A 23,353-nucleotide genomic window follows, 5' to 3' on the forward strand; every position below is an offset into this window, starting at 1 on the left:
ATCCAGATTCTGGGGTGTCAGCTAGTGGGAGGCAGAGGCATGCTGTCCCCTCACCAGCCCTCAGTCTTGGCCCAAGTGTTGCTCTAGGGTCTCTTTGGGGCCATGTCCTCTGTCCCAATGAGTCATTAGAGTCCCCTTCTAATGGGAGGGCTTCTCTATGTTTCACTGCTGTCCTCTCCGTGTTCTGACACACAGAAGAACACGGACAGCAAGCCTTTGGCTTTTCCACACGTTTGAGGGTTTATCTGCATGACTTACAAAGAGGCCTGACAGTACTAAGCATCTCCCGCCCTAGTGAAAAGATCTGACGGTCTCCACAGAGAACGCCAGGGGCTCAGGATCCACCGCCCACTTACAGCTTGAGCAGATTCTCTGTAGTCACAATCCTGCCAGGTTTTGCCGCTTTGAACAGAACAGTTTCCTTCCTTAATTTCGTACTTGAAGGAATAAAACGTGTCAGGGTCATCCTGAAAAAAAGCAACCAGACACACATAACTGACCCAACAGCAAATAACTCTGAGTGGGAGCTAATGCTGATATGAGTATGTGATTTTGATTTAATTCAGTAAGACCAAAACATTTATTAAAAATACTGAAAGCTGACACCTGCTCAGTCACCTGCCTTTGGCTCAGGTCATGATCTCAGCGTCTTGAGATCAAGCCTCCTGTGAGGTTTCCTGCTCAGCCAGGAGTCTGCTTCCCCCCATTGCCTCTGCTCCTCCCCCTACTTGTGAGCACACACACACACACACACACTCACAAACTTGCACGTGCGCTCTCTCTCTCTCTCTCTCTCAAATAAATAAAATCTTTTTAAAAAATCTGAAAGTTATAAATATTTACTTGAAGAATGTCCACAATATATTTACAAATATATATTTTTATTTTTATTTTATTTTTTTTATAGATTTTATTTATTTATTTGACAGAGAGAAATCACAAGTAGATGGAGAGGCAGGTAGAGAGAGAGAGAGAGGGAAGCAGGCTCTCTGCTGAGCAGAGAGCCCGATGCGGGACTCGATCCCAGTACTCTGAGATCATGACCTGAGCCGAAGGCAGCGGCTTAACCCACTGAGCCACCCAGGCGCCCCTACAAATATATATTTTTAAGTTACAAAGTGGTATCCTAGTATTAGCCCATTTCTGTGAAAACCAATTGTAGGTACATACATAATTCTTTAAAGTCCAGAAAGTTAGGAAGCAAAGCTATTAAAATGTTTGTCTTTCAGTGGTAGGAGTACAGCTGTCTCACTTCTTTAATCAAGTGTTTGTGAGCTGTCTTTTAAAAAAATAAACATTTCTTTTACAGTGAGGAAACAAATAAGAAGCCACTTTTCATTTTTATAAAAAAATTAAGTTATCACTGGATGGCAGATTAATTTTTGGTAACTTTACTGTTTTTATTGCCTCATTTTTCTATTTTTTCTACCATGACATGAGATAATAAATAAAACTTTTAAAGTGCAAAGACATTTTAAAGACCTGAAAATATAAAACTCCTAGAAGAAAGCATAGGCAGTAATTTCTCTGACATTGGGCTTGGCAACATCTTTCTAGATATGTCTTCTCAGGCAAAGGGAACAAAAGCCAAAATAAATGATTAGGACTGCACCAAAATGAAAAGCTCTTGTATAGCAAAGAAAACCATCAACAAAATGAAAAGGCCACCAACCTACTGAATGGGAGAAGATAATTGCATATGATATATTTGGTAAAGGGTTAGCATCCAAAATATATAATGAACTTACACAACTCAACATCAAATAAAACAAATAATCCAATTAAAAAATGGGCAGAGGACCTGAATAGATGTTTTTTCTAAAGAAGACATACAGATGGCCAACAGACACATGTAAAGATGCTCATCACCACTCAGCATCAGGGAAATGCAACTTAAAACCACAATGGGATACCACCTTGCATCTGTCAGAATGACTAGAATCAAAAAGACAAGAAATAACAAGTGGTGAGGACATGGAGAAAAAGGAACCCTCTTGCACTGTCAGTGGGAATGTAAATTGGTGTAGCCACCATGAAAAATAGTATGAAGCTTCCTTAAACAATTAAAAATAGAAATACTATCTGATCCAGCAATTGACTACTGTGTATTTACCCAAAGAAAACAAAAACACTACTGTGAAAAGACACATGAATCCATATGTTTATGGCAGCATTATTTACGATAGAGAGGCAATGCCAATGTCCATCAATAGATGAATAGATAAAGAATACGTGTGTGTGTGTGTATACATGCATATATATATGGTAGGCAAACCTTGGTGTATACATATATATAATGGAATATTACACAGCCATACAAAAGAATGAGATCTTGCCATTTATGACAACATGGATGGACCTAGAGGGTATTATATTAAGTAAAACAGATCAGCCAGGGAAAGATAAATACCATATCATTTCACTTATATGAGGAATCTAAAAAATGAAGCAAATGGACAAATAAAAAGTTGAAGCAGATCCTAAATACAGAGAAAAAACTCTGCCAGGGCAGAGGAGGGTGGGGGATGGGTAAAATGGGTGAAGGGGAGTGGGAGGTACAAGCTTCTAGTTATGGAATGAGTACGTCACAGGGAAGAAAGGCACAGCACAGGGAATACAGGCAATGGTACAGTCCTAGCGTTTATGGTGACAGATGGTAACTATGCCTGTAGTGAGCGGAGCATAGCACAGAGAGTTGTCAAACCATTATTTTACACACCTGAAATTAGTGTAACATGTGTGTCAACTATACTTCAACTAAAAACAGAAAGTGCAAAGGTGCTGAGTCAGGTGAGCTTTCCTAATGGAAAAGCCTGGCACATCTAATAGCAAGAGACCGGAGAGGTGATGTTGTCCAGCCCCTCACTTTGCAAGTGGGAGAAAGGAGGCCCTGAGCTGATGGGAAGGGTTGTGGCAGCCCCACACCTTGAAAAAGCAGAGCCGGCCCCATATCCCAAGTCTCCTGACTCTGGGACCCTGCTTGTGTCACTTTATTTGCATCTGAGATGATGGAGTCAAACAAGATAGCCTTCCAAGTTCCTTCCAGGTCTCAGATTTTGTAAGAAATAAACAGTAGTGTATAGATGGGACCCATATAGCAGAGTAAAGATAAAGCATGATTCCATGGACATTTTAGAACAAAAGAGCCCATTTGTCATGGATGTCAGCCAATGAAGAGAACACCAGTCAGCTGTCGCTTGTGAGGACCAGGACCAAATGTCTACATCACTACACGAGTTTGTAAAACAGGATGATCCAATTTTACTTTCAGAAAATAAAAATAATAATCATGCCCCCTGGGCTTTTTTTTTTACCCTGATCATGTCAGATGACTAGACTTTTCTCCTCCGCCAAAGTAAACAGTTACTTAACTATGATAGGCACCGAGTTTTATAGTGAAATTCATTTAAACAAACTATTGAAAGATTTGTGTTTTTTGAAACCACACCTACTGTCAGAATTTGTCTCCAACCTGAATGCATCAATTAGCTATAAAAAAAAATATTAAAAACAGGGGCTGCCTGGGTGGCTCAGTGGGTTAAGCCTCTGCCTTCAGCTCGGGTTATGATCTCAGGGTCCTGGGATAGATTCCCACATCGGGGTCTCTGCTAGGCAGGGAGCCTGCTTCCTCCTCCCTCTCTCTCTCTCCCTCCCTCTCTACCTACTTGTGATCTCTCTCTGTCAAAAAAATAAAATCTTTAAAAAATATATTAAAAACCATCTAGAACATCGCTGTTACCCTTGATGCATTCAGTCATACAGACTGGTCGACATTTTGTCTTAATGCATGTTAATCTCATTTTTACCTCCTCTTAGATGTAACTCTGCCTTCCCCCTAGCTTTCTTGCGGTATAATTGATAAAAGAAAATTGCATATATTTGAAGTGTGCAATGCGATGATATATATGCACAGATATACACATACATCATGAACTAGTTGTCACAAACAACCTGATCCACATGTCCATCACCTGATATACTTACCTTTTTTGGGTATGTCTGGTGTGTATGTCTGGTGAGAACACTTAAAATCTAGTCTTCTAGCAAATTTCAAGTATACGATACAGTATTCTTAACTATAGTCACCATGTTGTATATTAGATCCCCAGGACCTACTCATCTCAAAACTGGAAGTTTGTACCCTTGGATCAGCATCTTCCATTTTCCCCTAGCCTGGGCCCCTGGCAACCACCACTGTACTTTCTGCCTTAGTGAGTTAGACTTTTTTAAAAAAAATTCCACATGTAAGTGAGATCATACATTATTTGTTAGACATAAGCATCCCCTCCCCACCTGGGGTCTGGAGGTCTCTCTATTTTAGTCTAAGGGCTGGTCACCCAGTAAGTCCTTTTGCTGCAGTCCCGTTGAGTTCCTGGATTCTCCTACCCTGAATGGTTTCCTTCAAATGACTCCATCTACCTTTGTCTCATGGTACTTTGGTTTCCTGATCACCCAGGAAGCCAAGCTTGGCTGCCCAAAGACTAGTCATACCCTGCCCTGCACCCCTGGGGCCAGAGTGGTGTTGATCTTTTCTAAGAGATGTAAGCTTCTACCTTTGCTCCTGGGTTCTTGGGTGATGGTTGGTGTTGCTATTGTTGGGGTGTGGGGTGGTGGGATTGGGGGAGGGGCTGGGCTAGGAAGGACAGCACACATCTCAAATGGCCTCAAGGTAAAACACAACTCACTTACCGTCCTGACGACCTCAGTTACACGGTACAACACAAACTGGTTGCCACTTTGGCTTCTACTGTTGTATTTCTTCAGCGCAGTGTCCACTGCCTTAAATAAGTCTTCATCATCGCAGTCGATTTCTTGTGAGGACTCCTGGGTTAAACTTGGTAGCAGCCTGGAGCAGAGAAAAAGCAAGGCAAGTAATTTCATGATTTAGCAGTCTCCCTCTGGAGCAGAGGGACAGGTTCACCGAGAATCAAGAATCGGGCGCCAACTTTGATGCTGATTTTAGCTATTTCCAGGCCTTTATCTCTGTACACACATCTCTCTGCTTCAGGGCTCCGGGTCCGGGTGGGTTCCTGCCACCATACACCATTCGCCCTATTTCCAAAGGACAAATGGCTCTGTTGGGTTATCCAGACAGATTTCAGGCTGAAATGTTATAACACTGGGGTCGTTAACCTGCTTGTTTGCACTCAGGAAGCACGTGGGAGCACAGAGCACATTTCCAGGTGATTGCACAAGGTTGTATAACAAATCAGAAACTATTTAAAGGAGGAGGAAAAAAAAAACACCAATCACCTGTTATTCCCTTTCCCAGGTGACTTTCCCAAAACCCTTCCTGAAGGTCACTACGTGGCACAACAGTGCAACAATGAGTACAACATACAGATATCTTTTAATCATTTCTTTGCAAGATATCTAGCTGCAGAAAAATGGGCTGCTACTGATCACGTTGCATGCCTGGAGAGCCTGTGCACGGGGACAAAGTGCATGCCGGGAGTCCCATACCAGGACGCTGGGGCAACCAAAAATAAAATATGGGCATCCTCTCTGGTCTCTGGTCAAGTCGGCCTCTCATCACTCAGTTGCATTGGTTCTAGAAAGAAAAATGCTCCTCAGGGTGGAGAAGACAGTAGAGAAGCATAAGAAGAGATGGGTAGAATGAGGTCCTGTTTTCCCCCTCCTTGCATCTTGTTTCCAGTGTGGTGGATTTGGGTGTCTACTTGCCAAACCTAAGGAACCTTTCTGATAAACCCTAAGTTCTGATTCCAACTCCTCCTGCACTATGTGCTGTTAGACCTCTCTTCTCTCTCCCAGTTTCAGCTTCTGCCTCTTTGTGGGCCTCTCCTTTTTCCCAACCTAACAACCAACTTACCCACATCTCCTTTGGCCTTAGTTTGGTTTTTTTTCCCCCCTATACTTCCCTCCCCTTCCCAGACACACACACACACACACACACACACACACACCTACCTCCTGCCATCACTATGTACCTACAAGTGCTTCCAGTAATTCAGGTAGCAAACCCAAAGTCTTATTAGCCTATGTCTAAATGCTTGAGCTTTGATTTGGGAAGAAGGGAAAAGAAAGAGGATTTAATTATGGAGAAAGAGTCCTCTGGTACCAAAACTGAATAAAGAGAGGTTATCTGAGCCTAGAACACACAGCCTAGGGGGAAAATATGAGCAGGACAGAGGTTTCTGGAGGTCCTAAGCAGAGAACATGCTTTCTGCTTTCTGGGCATGTAGCCTGGAAGGCAGCAAGACTTCAGGAAGAGAATAGCCAAGGGCAGACAAGTTCATTAGCAGTCTTGCAGAGAATCTTTTACCTTCAGTTTGATACTGCAGTAGCTGATAAGCTCGACCCAAGGAGGGAGGCGTACAGGGTAGTAAGCATCCCTCAGCAGGAGGGAAGCTAGTGGACCAGTGAAGGAGACTCAGAGCTCCTTTCTCATGCCCACCACCCAAACACCTTGGCACTACATGATATTCTAGAACTGCGGCACAAGGTTGTGTGGGGAGTAGCAGGGTGAGGGGATTCTAAGAAGAACTGAGGTTGAGTCTCCTATTAATCTACCAGGATGGCAGCCTGAAATGGAAATTAATTTGTTCTGAAAATAAAGTGATATTTCTTGTGCACCTGAACTCATGGTTATGATTTGTTCCTGCAACATTCTTTGTAGTTCATAGCCCAAGACTTGATTGCATCAAATTGAGTTTAGAACTTACTTTTTTCCAAAGGGAAACTTAGAGGACTAGAAATAACAAGTAGGAGGGAATTTGAATTTTGGGTTAGAAGAATAATCCCTTGACTGATAAAACATACCTTCTTGGTATGCCCAGCTACAACCTAACTACTCAGTGAGGAAAGCCTCTAGACTTAAAGGAGTTATTAAATTCAGGAAAGAAAGAGGATCGGAGATTTGCTGCAAGGATTTTGTGGTCAGTGACAGACTTGTAGCATTGACATCTTTCCTCTCCTTTCCTTTCATCTCTGTCTTCTTATGCCATCTCCTCTCTCACCCACATTTGCCCTACCATGAATATATAAGTAAGATTAAAGTACATGAATTTTGTATTCATTATTGATCATATTTTATTTATGGTTCTAAGTCAGAACATTAATTTTTCTCCATCGAGGAAATCAGATTTTATTTTGGAAGCGAGTGTGCAAAAAACTTTGAGACATGTAAAAACTCACTCTTAAATGCCCCTGGGCATGATTCAGAAACTGATTGAGGGAAGGGCTGAATATCTGGCTTTTTAGGATTGTGGAGGTCTGGCAATGAGAAGCTGGGAAAATTGGCTTCTGGAAGAGGAAGAACTTCACCATCCTTTAGTGGAGGTAGCCGGTGAACATATCCCATTTGTCTCCAGTGGAAGGGAAAGTGTCTTTTACCTAGATCTCCTTCTTCTGAGTGCCTAGACGGTGGGCCATGACCCCGGCGATGGTGATTTTCCGGACCCTGGCTTTGGGGTGGTGGATCACAAGGCCCATGGTCAAAGAAATCATGGCTGTGGGGATGGTGTCCATGAGGATGATGCTTATGGGGATGGTGTCCATGGGGATGATGCTTATGGGGATCATGCCCATGGGGATGGTGTCCATGGGGATGGTGCCCATGGGGATGATGCCCAGGAGGAGGGTGTCCGTGGGGATGGTGCTCACTGGAACTATGATTATGAGGGTGTCCATGGGTCCCAGTGGGGCCAAAATTGGGGTGATGACATCCTGGTCCTGGAGGGGGCCATCGTGGAGAAGCTCCTGCCTGAAATGGTGGTCTGTCTTCTAGGAGAGGTGGGCATCCAAATTTATGTGGCTTGTGGGGATGATGGTGATCTCTAAATTCATCGGGCTTAAATGGAGGCTTCCCAGCAAGAGAATGCTCATGCCTACCAGAGTGGTGAGGATGGCCAAAATGGTGTGGTATACCACTGATGTTTCTACATTCCTGGTAAAGGATACAGACAAATGAGTGTCATTGCAGAACACAAAAGGAGTAGTTAGATGTGAAAGTCAGTTTAGACCAATGGATTTCAGAATTCCAGACTCCACAAATCAATTTTTAAAATAGGATAGCAGTCTCAAACTTTTATCCATCCAAACTGACATTTAAAATGCAAACAATGGGGCACCTGGGTGACTCAGTCAATTAAGCATCCGGTCATGGTTTCCACTCAGGTCAAGATCTCAGGGTTCTGAGGTTAAGCCCTACATCCGTCTCCATACTCAGCAGGGAATCTGCTTAGGATTCTTTCTCTCCCTCTCCTTTGGCCCTTCTCCCTGCTTGAGCACTCTCTCTCTCTCTCTCTCTCTAAAATAAATAAATAAATCTTAAATAAAATAAAATACAAAAAACCTGTCATCTGCTACCATCATTATTTCACAATTGGAATATTTTGATAATACAAGAGTCAGAAATATATCTCAGAGTAAAGGTGGTTCTTCAGAGGCAATAAATATTGTATTATGAAAAACTTTACTTATCATCCCTATTTTCTCATTTCAACATCAAATGGTGAAATTACATTGTAGAATGTTACTTATACGGTATAAGCATTTCTTATGATCCTTAAGGGTGACCATTTCATTTCTTCACTCTCCTTCTTGTCAAGATTTTAATAAAAAAAAAAAATCTGTGGAGCCTTACTCCTGGTGACCAACCTGCCTTGTTCACCACCCCCCCAATACATAGACCAGGTTCACACCAGGGTCACCCCATGGGGGGTCGTGCGGGATACCCCATCACTGATGCCTTGCCTTTCCTCCAATACATAGACGTTTGTATTATTTTCAGTTTTTGCTGACATGAAAAATACTGTGATGACTATCTTGGTACAGAACAAAGCTTTCCGGGACAGATGTGAAACACTGCTTTGTGCCTTATTTTATGTATCTTTATATAATGTGTTTGAGGTTTATCCATTCCCCTTAGGTTCTAGGCTTGATGATGAAAGTGAAGATTTGAGTCTCAGGACTGGAGCTTTGGCTACAAGGACCATTTTCATATTCATTAGACGTTCATTGAATTGGTTATGATTTTACTTTAAAAGCTTACCTCTTCCCAATTGGGGTATCATATCAGCAATTGTACCCCATTTGTTCCCTGGGGGCCTATTCCCTCTATATTCCTTTTCAGCCCCCTCTCATCTCTCTGCCTCTATCCCTATCTCCCCACCACCCCCAGAGCTAAAAGAACAAAATACACTATATGTATGAAAATATCTCTTTGTCTGGCACGACTTAAGCAAAGATGACTTAAGCAACCCACCTCAAAATTGAAGACTTCACAGTTTATGGCAATGTGTTCTGGCGTTTCCAAGTCAGAGACTTCTACATCGTAGGACAAATCTGCTCTGCAGAATCCCAAGGCCTATAAAGAAGAGAGAAGCTTGTTCGTTTGTATACGTATGCACTTGTGTGTGTGTGTGTGTGTGTGCAGGTCGCAAGAAGGTGCACAGCTAGAGCTGTAAACTTTTATATGTTTGGGAAATATGAGCTTTAGAAAAATCAGGGTAATATTGTCAAATATCTCTGCTAGTTATTTAACAATCTTTCCCAGTCAATACTTGGAGAAAGTGCAGTTTCCTAAGTGGTTCACTTGAAGTTGCTGTGGTTCTCTTCCATGAGGGGTCACACCAGGTTCACACCAGGGTCACCCCATGGGGGGTCGTGAGGGATACCCCATCATTGATGCCTTGCCTTTCCTGCAAACCTTCTGCACTGGAGACCCAATTTCCTGTGCCTAGAGAGAATGAAGAGAGGTGCCAAAGAGGAATTTGTACAACTTTACCCTGACCCTTGAAGGAAAGTTCTGGAAAGGAGGGAACCAGTATGAAAATGGGTTTGCTGGACCCTATCAAAGTGATTTAGGGCTGTACCCTGAGTACAGAGGCTATGACTGGCTGGCATCCCTATGCTGCAGAGGCTCCTAAACCCAGCTGTCAAAATTAGACTAGGACAAGAAGACAATGCTTTTCTAGATGCGACAGTTAAGCACTGAGGTTCTGAGAACAGTTCTGGAGTCAGACGGAGCTACGTGAATTCTGGCTTCACCATTTACCAGTTGTGTGAGTTTAGGCAAGTCACTTGAAATTTCTAACTACCTTCTGGTTGTGGGAGGGCTTAATTAAATGAGATCTTGCTGTAAAACCCTTAGGACTGAGACTCCTCTTCTCGGGCTGCCAAGTTTCTGCACTGGGTTGTTAAGGATTTGTTGAAGAAGGGACAGAGAGAGAGAGGTATCTTTTCTGGGGGCAGGATTCTAGAACTGCTTCAGGTGGGAACACTGACCAGCCAGAAGGGAACTAACGAATACTTCCTCTCTTCTGGCCCCGGAGAATATGCTGTTAAACCTCAGAATTATCCCGAACTTGAAATCAGAATCCCACTGTTAAAATCCTATGTCCTAACACTGTCTAGCTAAGTGCACTTGGGCAACTGGTTAAACTTCTGGGCCCTTCTGTCCCACGGAAATGAGGGCAAACGTTTGCTTCTCCTCAGCACAGTTGTCACAGGGATCCAACAAGGCAATAACATCAGTGGAGGTGTTTTGGAAACTCTAAGTCGCCCTACCAATGCTGAGTTTCACTAATAAAAGCTTTCTACAGATGCATGAGTATCCATTTATAAGTGATTGGGGGGAAAATCGCACTGGACTGAGCATTAGGAGAACTGGATTCTAATCTCAGCTTGGATATGAACCTTGGGCAAGCCCCCTTGCTGGTCCTCAGGTACGTCCATATTTGTCACAGGGGGTCACTGTGAAGAGCAAATGAGATGAAGTGAATGAAGGCACCCATGGTGTAGGCTCTTAATCTTTTAGCTAAATCTTTAATCCTAGTGAGTTTAAATTCAATCTCAGTGTCAAGGTTAGGTATGTATTGTGCGTATTATAAAATCATACTCTTATGATTCATTTAACTTCCCTGTGCCTCAGTTTCTCCATCTCTAAGAGAGACAAAAATAGTATCTTCCTCACAGGGTGGTGGAAGGGTGCCTGATGCATGGGGGGTGGTCTCTGAATGTTACCTATAACCAAATACTCTAGTATTTCAGAGACATTTATTATACTCACATTATGGTGCCTGGGGAAATGGTGGCTCCTGGAGCAGTTTCTCACAGAGAAGTCCACGTAGTACTTGGTTCTTTCCCCTCCTCTCTAGAACAAATTGGATCAAAGCAGTTTCAGGCACATAAGATGTTAGAATAAAGGAAGAGGCCGTAGATGCCTACTACCCAATGGACTGTAAAGCACCACGGTGATTCAAATCGCCAGTATGTGCCCTTTTTCTCAGGGCCACTGTCTTTTAAAAATTCGTCACGTAAGTGATAAGGTAAATACTATTTCATTGAAAAGGTCAAATAATATAGACATAACCAAGCAGTGTGAAAACTCACCCTTCCTGCTCCTGATCTCTTCTTCCCAGAAGTACCCCTACCACATATCTGATGTGTTTCTTCTAGCTTTTCCTAAATATATTGCCCATATACACACATATCTAATCAACACAAATGGCATCAGAGTCCAAGTTTCATTCTCTAACCTGCTTTTCCCCTTAGGCACTCTTCCCAGTGCATACAGACCCAAAACATTCTCTCTAGTAACTGTACTGTATTCATTCCATCACAGGTACACACTGTAATTAATTTAACTTGGCATTTTCAAAATGCAAGACCTTCATCAGATAACCACTTTACAACACCCCTCTGGGTGGGAGGCAACAGGAGCCCTGGACTGGAATGGAAGGCAGGGGAACTGTCTTGCACCAGCCACAACCCTGGGTGTGCTGAGATGGCATCTCTGTGCCTCAGTTTCCCATCATCATACAAGGAGGTTAGGACTGGGTGATTTTCAACGACTCACGTAACCCCAATAATGCTCTTCTGTCTTTCCCTCCTTCCTGTTTTGAGTTTTCCCTCCTCTTCAGTAGATATTTATAGTCCCACAACTCCCCAACATTAAAAAACTGCAGGAAAGCAGTTTCTTTGGTATCTCTTGCCTTTCGGTTGAGGCTGCAACAGGGCCCTCAGTTAGAAAGGAGCTGGACATGTGAGGCCAGTGGAGAGGGCCAGTGCCACCGAGTCTGGACCTGCCAGGTTGGAGTTGGGCCCTCAGAAGCCAGCTGACATGAGCAGAGACTCACCGCTCTGACAACTCTCTCCACTCGGTCCACTCTGAAAGCAGCAAAATCTCCATTCTCCCGTTTGTACTTCTCAAGGGCTTTGTTGGCTAGTTCCCTGTAAAGCTCAGTTTCTTCGAGGAAGTCGAGGAGTACAGGGCTATCTTTAGTATTGGTCAGTGCTGAAGAGACTGGGGAAAGAAGATGGCAATTTTGCAGTACTGGGTTGGAAACAGCAATGTCAATGCTGGGACTTAATACACATAGTATGGTAGCAAGAGGAATGATCTCTCCCATTTTACAGATGAGCAAATTGAGGGTTGGAGAAGCTAAGTGATTCGCTTGAGATCAAATTCTCCAGTCAGTAGCAGAGCTCTGCTTAAATCCAGATCTTTTTGATGCTTTAGTCTCTGTTGTGTACCCATTGAGACACACCTCCTATCACTCGCAAAGGGTTAATATTTCACTAAATTCCTCCTGTCTCTCCGAGGAGGCAGAGGCATTATTAACAGAGTTTTGCCCAGAGAGAGAAGATACAGGTCACTCTTTCTTCAAGGTGACTTCCTGAAGGAGTCACTTGGCTATGAAATTGTTGTAAGTTGAATCATGTTGCAATGGACAATTTTTAAAGGAATTCTGTAATGATTCTTTTGGAAACAACAACAAAAAAGAGGATGACACTCAGAGTCAATAGTCCCGAAATAGGATCATGTCTTTACCACATTTTCGCTGTGTTCCCAAGGCCAAGTCACTGAACCGCTTTGAGACTCGGTTATTTTATCTCTAAAATAGAAAGTATCATAATCTTTACCTCGTATGATCTTGTTGTAAGATGAGAAATGGGATAAACTGTGTAACCACTTTGGGAACTCTACAGTAATACACAACTTTTAGATGCTGAAATCAGTAATGGAGTGTTAAGTAGTCTGCAAAGTATGCTACATAGAGCATCTTAATTCTAAGAAGGATCTGGAAGGCTAATACTATTATGATCCTTATTTTACAAAGGAGGAAAGCTTAAAGAGGTTAAGTAACTTGCCCTTAAGATGGTACAACTATTAAGTGAGGAAGCTGGGATTCAAACTCAAATGTGACCTCAGAACATACGTTCTGTACAATGATACTCTACCACCTCTTACAGATTTCTATTCTATATCGAATTTCTTTAAGGGAAGGTGTACTGGTAACAGAAGAAAACCCTCTCCCTTCTCCTCTGAAGACAGCAAATAATAATTGAGTCTATGATGAATACCATAGTGTAATTGTTAATCCAGAATTAGCATTTTAACAGACGACCATACCAGAACTTGTGGTGCAGTTATAGTCATTCACTCTGAAATGCTGGGAGTCATTCAAACATTGTGTAGCTATTACCTTACACTGTCCGATCACCTGTAAGAGAAAAGGGTTTGTGTCATCGCACACTGCTTTCCCTGGGTTAAATGTGAGGGGACAAAAAGTGAGGTCACATACCCCTACTATCAACTGAGAATTCAGCTATGTTTTCTCTCACCAAATCCTCTTTCAAAACCTGTATTGTCTTAGTCTATATCTGGAAGCTGAACGCTGTAGGCTTCCAAAACCTTCATGAGAGCCAGGGAGAAACTGTTTAAACAGATCATGACCATATCCCAAACATTTTCAAGGGAAAAAGGTACTAAAAGTTCTACATATGCAAACATCTTATTTTCTAGAAGTGAAATCTTGTATATGTGCTTAATCTTCTTTGTGTTCTCTTCCAATGGTGGAGAGTCTGGTGAGTGCCCACATGCAATGTGTATAGAATAAGACCCTATTCCTCAAGGTCACCGCAGTTAATCCCTTCGGCTATTCCTGCCGATGGGGCCAGTCTTTATAGGACATACTCACAAGTTCATAGGTACTTAGACCCATGGAGTGGACCTTGGGGTCCAGCTACTCCAAACCCCTCCTCTTCTTTCACAGTTGAGGAGGCAAAATTCTAACAACTTTAGGTGATTTTCCCAAGGTCTCACAGCTGGGCTTGTTATCCCATGAGACCATAATCCCCAGGATCCCAGATCCCAGGTATGGCTCTCAAGAGACTATTCCTCAAGGTCAACATAGTCTTCATGAGTCAAGAGGCAGAATCTGCTCTTCCTTTCTCGCTGTGTTAGCCACCAGGCATGCAGCCACCCTGTGTAAGCAGAGTAGACAGAGGTCAAGGTCAAGAACGATAAAAGAAGGAAAAGGGTACCTTGCTTACTTACTATCTCAGGTACACGTTTAGAAAGAGCTGGCTCACAGTCATCCCAGTGTTTCCTGGATAGGACCGAACAGTCAGATTCTTTCACATCCAAGACTAAGTAATAGACAGCTGCAGATTCCTGAGGAATGCCAAGAGAGCAACAGGTGAATAGCATGTGGGAGCCCAGTGCTTTTTTGAGAGAAGCAGTCTCTTTATTTCTGAAACAGAAGTCCTGCTACTCTCCAAGCCCTCACAGATGTCCTACCTTTGTGTCATTTGATCTACTTATTTTGAATAAATAGCTTCAAAGAGTTGCTTCCAAATGTTCTTTCTAACTGGTCATGATGCTGCTTCTGCCCACGAGCTTTAAAAAGCAACCACTAAATAGCAGTGTGGGTTTGGGTGGAGGTGGTGAAGGTGCAAGCCCAGAATTATAAGTGATGACAGCCTCCAATCTGTACGCGCAGTCATGTCCTCTCTCCCAGCTCTATTCCTGAACTTGGATTGCTTGCCTTGATTTCAACTTGCCCAAAGCTGAAACCACTCTCTTCTCCTACAAACCAGCTCCCTCTCCCAACTCCCCTTGTCTTTGAGCAGAGGCGTCATTAATTACGGATCGCCTTAGTCTCTGGCTTAGAATCAGAATCGGATGATCAACTTTGACTTCTTTCCTTTGCTTTCACTATCCAGGCACCAGGCTTGCCCACCATCTTTCTTTGAAATGCCTCCTGTCTTTCCTTCATTCTTCCTGCTCTGATTCCCATTGCCTGAGGCTGGTCCTCATTTCCTCCCTCCCGAACACAGGAAAGAGCTTCCTGGTTCATGGCAACTGCCTCCATCTCTCCAGGCACACTGTGGACCTGCCTTAATCACCCACGTAACTTCTCACCACCACTCAGAGGTAGCACTGTCCCAAGCCATCCTATGCTCTGCACAGGAGGCAGAGAGCCTGAAATGGAACCAACAGTCGCTGAATTGCTGCTTGAATCCTGAAGTCCAGCAATCGGTCTTGGTCTCTGCAACCTGTAATGTCTCCGTCTCTAATACTGGTAACAAGTAGAATTTCTCTGCTTGTCTTCTTGTGCAGCTCTGTGGTCTGGCCTCCTTGATTTCAGCAGTTCCACCAAAGGAAGCATGTGGAGGAGCCCAGTCTTATTTTGGTGGTGGGGTGGGGAGGGAAGCCTCCTTCCAGAATCTCTATCAAGCCCTCAAATGTATTCCAAATGAGCATTTAATCTTACTATTATGTGAAAGCAGTAGGCTCTCTTTGCTTCAAGATAAGCCAGTTTCTCTTCCAACGTGATAGCTGCTCCAAAGCCCACATAAATCTTCTGGAACTACCCCCCTCCCCCCTCCCCCCTCGGCTTATGTGCAATTACTCCCTGACACCCTCCTTCCTGATTCCCTGCCCACACCCCTCTCCCACCCAATTTTAATCTCCTTTCCTTAGATTGTTTCAGCGCCTATACCGCTCATTTGGCTATGGAACTGTGCCCTATCTTACACAGTTGGCCTGTGCATGTCTCTGAGCCAATGATTCTTTCCTTGAGGACCCCGGCCATGCTTTGCTCTAAGTCTTCTCTTACAGTACTTATTATTTGATTTGGCTCAGAATAAATGCTTATAGGGACTTAGAGACTGATTCACAATTACGGACATATGAATAACAGATGTGAGTTCGAAGGAAAGAACAATGTAGAGCAGCAGCAGACACTAAACGGGAAGCCCTAGCCGAAGCCACTGCATAGTGCAAAGCAGCACGATTCTGGCCCAAAACCACTTTCCCCTTAGGGGCTCCTGGTCTCCCAGCTCAGCTCTGGCCCTGCCGATTCCTCACCGCCTGGTCCACATGGGCATCAGCGACCCGCAGCAACTGGAAAAGGTAGCCATGCCGCCGTCCCTTATTGATCACGTCTAGCACTTTCCCAGCAAAGGGCTCAGTAGCATCGCAGTCTGCGGGACTCACAGTGGCAGCGCAGGAGTTCTGCAGCGCGAGCAAGGGGATCAGGAGCAGTGTTGCCCTGAAGGCTCTCATTTCCCGCACATGTGAAAACCACCCCTTGCTATAGTTTTATCCCAGCAGAGAATTTTATACAGACTTTCTAAAACACATACAAACACACACACACAATTGATTAAACAAAGTCTTTATGCATTTCTGTTATGTAACCAGGGAGAGTCACCTTGACCCCTGGTTAAAACATCTGTCAACATGCTGTAAATGATTAGTGGGTCCCTGGGGACAGAAAGTCAAGACATGCCTCTGGTGAGTGGGTAGACCTGTGATCCTCATGAAATCTGGATTTTTCTAGTAGTAGCAGATCCAGAGTGTGTTTTGACCTTAAGCACAGCCTACATTGGGGTGTGGGATGGGGTTAGAAGTAAAGCAGTTCTCTGCCGTCTGCCTGCCTGTCTCCACCAGGAATCTCCATCATCACACCCCGCGTCCCCCCACTCATTATTACAACCAAAGTCCTCAGTAGGATGTAGTTGCATTGCTGAAGGGAGGGAACACATTAAATGGTTAGCACCATAAAAGGAACTGAGTTCTGAGTAAAATAGAAGGATTAAAAGCCTGTGACTTTGGAGTCTGATCTGAATTTCAAACCTGCCCTGTTCTCCTACTGTGTGATGCTGGGTAAACTACAAAACTTCTCTCATTCTTAATTTTCTCATTTACAAAATGGAGATTCACAACTCTTGGCAGGATTGGGTGATGCTTAAATAAGAAAACACATAGAAAATAACTAGCGCAATGCTCGGCACGGATTCAGGTGTTGACTAAGGGATGTGCAGTCTTGATATCATTGTGATCACTGCGGTTATCTGAGAAGAATTGGGGACACCCCATGTCATTTCAGTTCCTTGTGGCCCCTAAAGTGTGCTAAAGAGAATTGGTTTATGTGGAAGAGAATGGTGGTAAGGGTAGGAGTCAAGCAATTTGATGTTCCTCCCAGTAAAGGGGTTGGGAGGACTAACCCCTAGGAGGGGCTCCGCATGGGAGGCAGACCTCGGGTTAAGTTGATAACACAACCCACCCTTTTAGAGAAATAATATACCTGTACACACTCTTCCCACCAGCAGCGGCCAGCAACAGACAGGACCGGAGGGAATCATCCCAGATTCCCTCCCATGACCAGTCCCTTGAACAGCAGCTTCCCTCTTCCTGCTCTCTCTCTGCAGTGAGTTGTTTCTAAAGGCCAAAGCAGTGGTTCTAATACTACTGGGAATCACCTTGTTGGGTCCCCAATGTTGGGTCCCCCAATAATGGGTCCGTGATTAAAGGAGTGAGACTGATACAAAGCGAAGGTCAAGCAAAGCTTTATTTCATGCCAAGCATCAAGAATCAAACTGAACGTTCACCTCTTACAGAGAGGGTGACCCCTCTCTGCTTCACAGACTAGCTTTTAAGGGCAAAGGCCATGCGGTTGGGCCTGGCCACGCATAGGTGGCCAATGAAATTGTAACACACAGAGAAAGCTGCACAGTCATGCTAGGTGACCAATTGAATTACAATTTACCCTAGTAGATATTTGAACTAGCCTATCACCTTGGTCAGAATTGGCACCCAAAGGGCACCCAAAGGACGGGGCCCATATTCCTTGGTAGCTAGGGAGACAGTACGCACACTTTACTGATTGGATGTCTCCACCTGACCTGACTCATTCCTGCATTCAGGCTGTTATCTCCACCTGACCCAACCCACCCTTGTATTTGGGATTTGTTACCTGGGACTGGTTTCCTGGACTTGCTTTTAAGTAAGTTCCCCTGGGGTGGGGGGTGGGGGCAGGGTCAATTTAAGTCTTACTGCATAAACAACAAAATGGCAGTTTGAACTGGGGGTAGGGCGGCTCTGGCTGAATAGGCCCTTATATTCCCCCCTTTTCTTTGCAGATTAGTCAAATCTTTGACTTTTAGCCAGTTCTATGCCCCCTTTTTAATGGCTGCCAGACTGTTTTAATGACTCCAGAATGATTTACCCAGAAACAACATTCCTCTCCTAGGGCTATGCAGAGCCCCGCCTTTCCTAGAAATATTATGTCAAGCCCTTATTGTCTATATTTCTCACCTATATTTTAACAATAGGAGCAACAATGAACTCAATGAACTCATTGTTTCCAAGTCTTAGCTTTAGTCCACAATCGGCAGGGTCCATCGGCAGTGGCATCCACCTCTGGGGGGTGTCCTTGTCCTTGGCTCGTTTGACATGACCTGTGTGAATCCACGTCCTCTACTTTTATTGCCGTGGGGGTGGTCGGGATGACAGCAAATGGTCCCTTCCAGCGAGGCTCTAAGCCTCCCACTTGGTGGCAGCGCGTTAAGCCGCTGCCTTCGGCTCAGGTCATGATCTCAGCGTCCTGGGATCGAGTCCCGCATCGGGCTCTCTGCTCCGCGGAGAGCCTGCTTTCCTCTCTCTCTCTCTCTGCCTGCCTCTCAGTCTACTTGTGATTTCTCTCTGTCAAATAAATACTTAAAAAAAAAAAAAATTTAATAAAAAAAAAAAAAAAAAAAAAAACCAAGTCCCTGGGTTGGCGAGGATGTGGCTCCACCTCCGTCTTTGTCCCAGTGTGGGCAGTTCGGATTCCTGTGAAGGCTCCTTCCAAGACAGACTGCAATGCCTGCAGTGACTGGGGTACAGATTGGTCAGTCATTTCTGCTAGGACAACCTCTTGTAGCCGAGGGCAGAGTGGGGGGGGGGGGTGCAGTGTCTCCTGAACATTATTTCAAATGGGGTCACCTTGTTTAAGCAGGGTGTACATCGTGCCCTGAGGAGGGCAAAAGGAAGGAGATCCACCCATCCATTGCCAGCCTCCAGAATTAGCTCTGTCAAGGTCCCTTTGAGAGTTTGGTTCATTCTTTCTCCTTGCCCAGAGCTCTGGGGCCAGCAGGCACAATGTAGTTTCCAATTAGTGCCCACAGCCTTGGCCAATACCTATGAGACTGAACTCATAAACGCAGGGCCGTTGTCTGACCCAATTACTAGAGGTAACTCAAACCTCTAGTAACTTTTTGGCTATCACTCCTGCCATCTCATGTTTGGCAGAAAAAAAGCCTCTACCCAGCCTACTGTCCATATAGATGTTGGCGGTCTTATCCTTGGCCATCTGTAGTGCCTTGGTGAGTGCAATCAGCTCTGCTTTTTCCACTGAGGTTCCGTGTGGCAGGGCTGTTGTCCAGATTTCCTACTCAGGAGAAACCACCGCAGCCCCTGCATTCCTCTTTCCATTGACCATGTAGCTACTCCCTTCTGTGAACAGAGTCATCTCTGCATCCGGGAGGGGAGTATCTCTAAGATCTAGCCTTATTCCTGTGACCTGGGTTAGGACCTCCCCACAGTCATGTGGGTGCTCAGCCAGCACCTCTGGTAGCAACGTGGCTGAATTTAGCACCTCCGGAGGCTGGAGGGTCACTTTCGGTTCATTGAGGAGGAGGGCCTAATACCCTGTCACTCGGGCATTTGTCATCCACCGATCTGGTGGGGGTCTGGAGAAGGCCCTCAATAGTGTGAGTGGTGGTCAAGATGAGATTTTGACCCAAAGTCAATTTACGTGCATCCTTGACCAGGAGGCCCATGGCAGCAATTATGCAGAGGCAAGTTGGGGGGAACCCAGCCACTACTAGATCTAGTTTTTGTTTTGTTTTGCTAAGATAGGCTACTGGCCTTTGCCAAGGCCCCAGAGTCTGAGTCAAAACTCTCTTGGCCACCCCTCCCTTTTCATCCACATACAAGTAGAAGGGCTTGGTCACGTCTGGGATGGCCAATGCTGGGGCACTTAGTAAGGCTCTTTGTAATTCCCGAAATCCTCCTTCTGCCTCAGCTGTCCACTCTACCATGGTGAGTCTTCCCTTAGTCAGTTCATAGAGAGGTTGGGCAATCTCTGCAAACCATGGTATCCATGGCCTGCAGTAGCCCACCATCCCAAGGAACTCCCTCCCTTGTCGGGGCATGGTGGGGCAGGGGTAGTGGGTAATCACCTGTTTCCTGGACTCAGACAGTGAAAGAACTCCCCCATGGAGATCAAAGCCTAAATAAGTGGCGTGGCTCTGACAAAGCTGTGCTTTCGTTGCTGACACCTGATACCCTTTTTTCCTGCAGAGTCTGTAAGAGAGCTCTCATCCCCTGCAAGCATGACCCATAGTCCTCAGCAGCTATTTCCATTATTCCCACTAACTCAGTCAGATTCTTCCTTTTAAATCCTTCAATTTTCTGAAGTTTCCTCCTTATATCTGGGGCTGACTGATTGGCAAAGGCAAGATTGTTTAAACGAGCTATCATGCAATTTCTCTGAAGTTTACCTCAAGTTATGTAGCTTAGGTAAACAAACATTTAAAGACAACCAAATCTAGAATTTAACATCCATAAAGGTGTGTTATTAAAACTAATTTTTCTCTCTAAAATAACCCTCATTCCCAGAAATAGTTAAATCAGGACTAATTCTTTTGAAAAACAAGTCCAATTTCAACAAACTTGGCCTAATTATTTACATAAACTCAGCAAGAACAGTGAGTGTTCATATAGATCTTTTAGAATCTGCTTTGCTGGAACTTTTCCTAGGAATCTCTAGGTTGAACTTTTAGTAGCCTCTCCAGGCAAGAAGCCAAGCCACGTAGTTGCAATCAGATATGCCTGCAATACCTGTCGATTTGAGTGAATACCTCTTCCTGAGGTCCTGCCCCTGCCAGGAGTGACAATCTTTACTCACCTGGTAAGGCTGCTGGGAACTCTGTAAGCAAGGTATCAGGCCAACATTTCCAAAGGGCTTTACGGCTCCAGGTTTTATAAAGTCAACCCTAGTTCCTTTAAACTGTCTGGTCATTGAAAGACCCGCGGATCCCCTTACCCAAGAATCCAACACTGCCACTGGATGCAATCAGCAAGAGGTTCTTTATTGTTACGCACGCGCCTGCGGGTGGTCAGCAGCTCCTGCTAGCTGAGCACACCTGGCTGGGGTGGTGCAGGATTTTTATAGACAGGTACAAACAAGTCCCGGATGGGACAGGGCCGATTGGCTGACAATTTGAACATTTGAAAAAAGGCATACTTGGAGTTTGCTGATTGGTTCTGAGGACCCGCGCGCGAAGGGAGAGGCGGGAAGGGGGAACAAGCTGATTGGTTCTGAGAGCCCGCGCGCAGGAGGAGAGAGGCGGGAAGGGGGAACAAGAAGGGGAAGGTAGGAATGCCATCATGGCGTCTCTATTATTTCTATAAGCCAAGCAGTTACAGAAGGGCAAAAGAGCAATTAATAAGCAATTAATAACCTAATTTACGCCTAAAAGCCAGCAGTTCACAGAAAAGCAAACAAGCGGTTAGTTATCCTATCTATCTTCTAATATGTTGCTTTGTTCACTGTTTCTCTACTTGGTGCCGAGACTCCATTGCTGCAATGACTTCACCATGACAGACGATCCTTGTCGCGTGAGAGGACGCCTCTTCACTGTCAGCGCTGGATTTGGCTGCCTCCGCCTTTCGTAACTCCCCTATACATTCCTCCACTGATCAATATTGACCCCAGTAGGTAGGGACAGCTCTACGCCCCTATTCAGCAGGAAGAAGTTACAGAAGATGAGACCTTCCACTTTCAACCACCTTAAAGATTTAAGAGTCAAAATTGTTCAGGGGGAAATGATGAAGGAGCAGGAGGCTGGCTGAGGATGGAGAAGGGGCTGATGCCTTGCACCCCCTCTTCACCCTTCTCCACCGCGAAAACTGGTTCAACAGATTGCCTTGGCTTACTACTTTGTTGTCATCTATAACGGGCCCTCTCATCATGTTATTAATTCTAACTTTTGGTCCTTGTGTCTTAAACAGGTTAGTACAGTTCATTAAAGATCGCCTGTCTGTTGTTCAGACTATGGTACTGACACAGCGATACCAACTCCTCAAACAAACAGAGCCCCGGACTAGCTCAATGCAAGGGCAGGACACGCAAGAACAAGACGAATGGATAGAAGATTCTATCCATGATAAAGAAAAAGGGGGGAATGAAAGACCCCTCCCCTAGAAGATAGATAGGATAACTAACCGCTTGTTTGCTTTTCTGTGAACCGCTGGCTTTTAGGCGTAAATTAGGTTATTAATTGCTTATTAATTGCTCTTTTGCCCTTCTGTAACTGCTTGGCTTATAGAAATAATAGAGACGCCATGATGGCATTCCTACCTTCCCCTTCTTGTTCCCCCTTCCCGCCTCTCTCCTCCTGCGCGCGGGCTCTCAGAACCAATCAGCTTGTTCCCCCTTCCCGCCTCTCCCTTCGCGCGCGGGTCCTCAGAACCAATCAGCAAACTCCAAGTATGCCTTTTTTCAAATGTTCAAATTGTCAGCCAATCGGCCCTGTCCCATCCGGGACTTGTTTGTACCTGTCTATAAAAATCCTGCACCACCCCAGCCAGGTGTGCTCAGCTAGCAGGAGCTGCTGACCACCCGCAGGCGTGTGCGAAACAATAAAGAACCTCTTGCTGATTGCATCCAGTGGCAGTGTTGGATTCTTGGGTAAGGGGATCCGCGGGTCTTTCATTTGGAGGTTCAGGCGTGTGCGAAACAATGGAGGTTCCACCGAGATCATCGGACTCCTGCCCACGGATCCAACTGACTCCCACCGGGAGGTAAGCTGGCCAGCTCTTAAAAATTTTAATTACTATGTTTTTGTCCCCTGTCTCATGTTCTCATGTTCTTGTTTGTCTCTAGTCTTGTGAGGCCTCTGTTTGACCTATACTGCAGGTAGCGGTATAGTGTTTGTACAACAGCGCGCATTGTTGGATTGTATTTGTAGGCAGCTTGAGAAGGAGCTGACGAGCTCAGACTTCTCCCCTGTCACCCTGGGGGACGCCTCAGGGATCAGAGGGGCCCAATTTTTTGGAGCCCCTCATTTGTCCGAGGGTTATATCCGTTTGTCCGTTCCAGAGGAACCCCTCGGCCCTGGACGGAGTTTGTCCACCGCAGGGAGACCTCGAGGCTCCTCTGGGCCGGTGGAAACCGTACTTTCGGTGGTATACCAAAACTGCGCAGCGACCTTTTTGTTAATTGTTTTGTGCGTTCTACTCGTTGTCCTTGGTGTTTTCTTTGATTCTAAA

The 23,353-nt window shown here is 44.8% G+C and overlaps 2 protein-coding genes across 4 annotated transcripts in view; both read right to left on the bottom strand.

Annotated features, from left to right (window-relative positions):
• Positions 1–5,123, bottom strand: part of KNG1 (kininogen 1) — a 28,016-nt gene extending 22,893 nt beyond the window's left edge. Inside the window, exons 1-2 of one of the 3 annotated variants that reach the window (XM_059163191.1) lie at positions 4,690–5,123; positions 357–467 (exon numbers count right to left, since the gene is read on the bottom strand). In XM_059163191.1, coding sequence (XP_059019174.1) covers positions 357–467; positions 4,690–4,881 — 303 coding nt within the window. In that variant the 5' untranslated portion in view covers positions 4,882–5,123. The remainder of the gene's footprint in view (positions 1–356; positions 468–4,689) is intronic. The other 2 variants (XM_059163193.1, XM_059163192.1) reach the window with 2 other exon arrangements.
• Positions 5,124–7,089: 1,966 nt separating this feature from the next.
• On the bottom strand, positions 7,090–16,389 carry HRG (histidine rich glycoprotein). The gene is made up of 7 exons (XM_059163194.1): positions 16,121–16,389; positions 14,306–14,422; positions 13,379–13,469; positions 12,102–12,268; positions 11,033–11,116; positions 9,227–9,328; positions 7,090–7,906 (listed from the first exon to the last, which is right to left on the bottom strand). Exons 1-7 carry the CDS (start codon positions 16,316–16,318, stop codon positions 7,106–7,108), a joined length of 1,560 nt encoding a protein of 519 aa, XP_059019177.1. The 5' UTR covers positions 16,319–16,389; the 3' UTR covers positions 7,090–7,105.
• Positions 16,390–23,353: the final 6,964 nt, after the last annotated feature.

The sequence above is a fragment of the Mustela lutreola genome, chromosome 2, assembly GCF_030435805.1.
Source record: "Mustela lutreola isolate mMusLut2 chromosome 2, mMusLut2.pri, whole genome shotgun sequence".
NCBI lineage: Eukaryota > Metazoa > Chordata > Mammalia > Carnivora > Mustelidae > Mustela > Mustela lutreola.

Excerpts from the sequence above, each read along its gene's own strand:
- HRG (XM_059163194.1), bottom strand. The coding sequence starts at position 16,318 with ATGAGAGCCTTCAGGGCAACACTGCTCCTGATCCCCTTGCTCGCGCTG. Across the intron at positions 14,423-16,120 it reads ATGCCCATGTGGACCAGGCG|GAATCTGCAGCTGTCTATTA; the intron begins GTGAGGAATCGG and ends GGCATTCCTCAG. Across the intron at positions 12,269-13,378 it reads TAACTGCACCACAAGTTCTG|TCTCTTCAGCACTGACCAAT; the intron begins GTATGGTCGTCT and ends TTCTTTCCCCAG.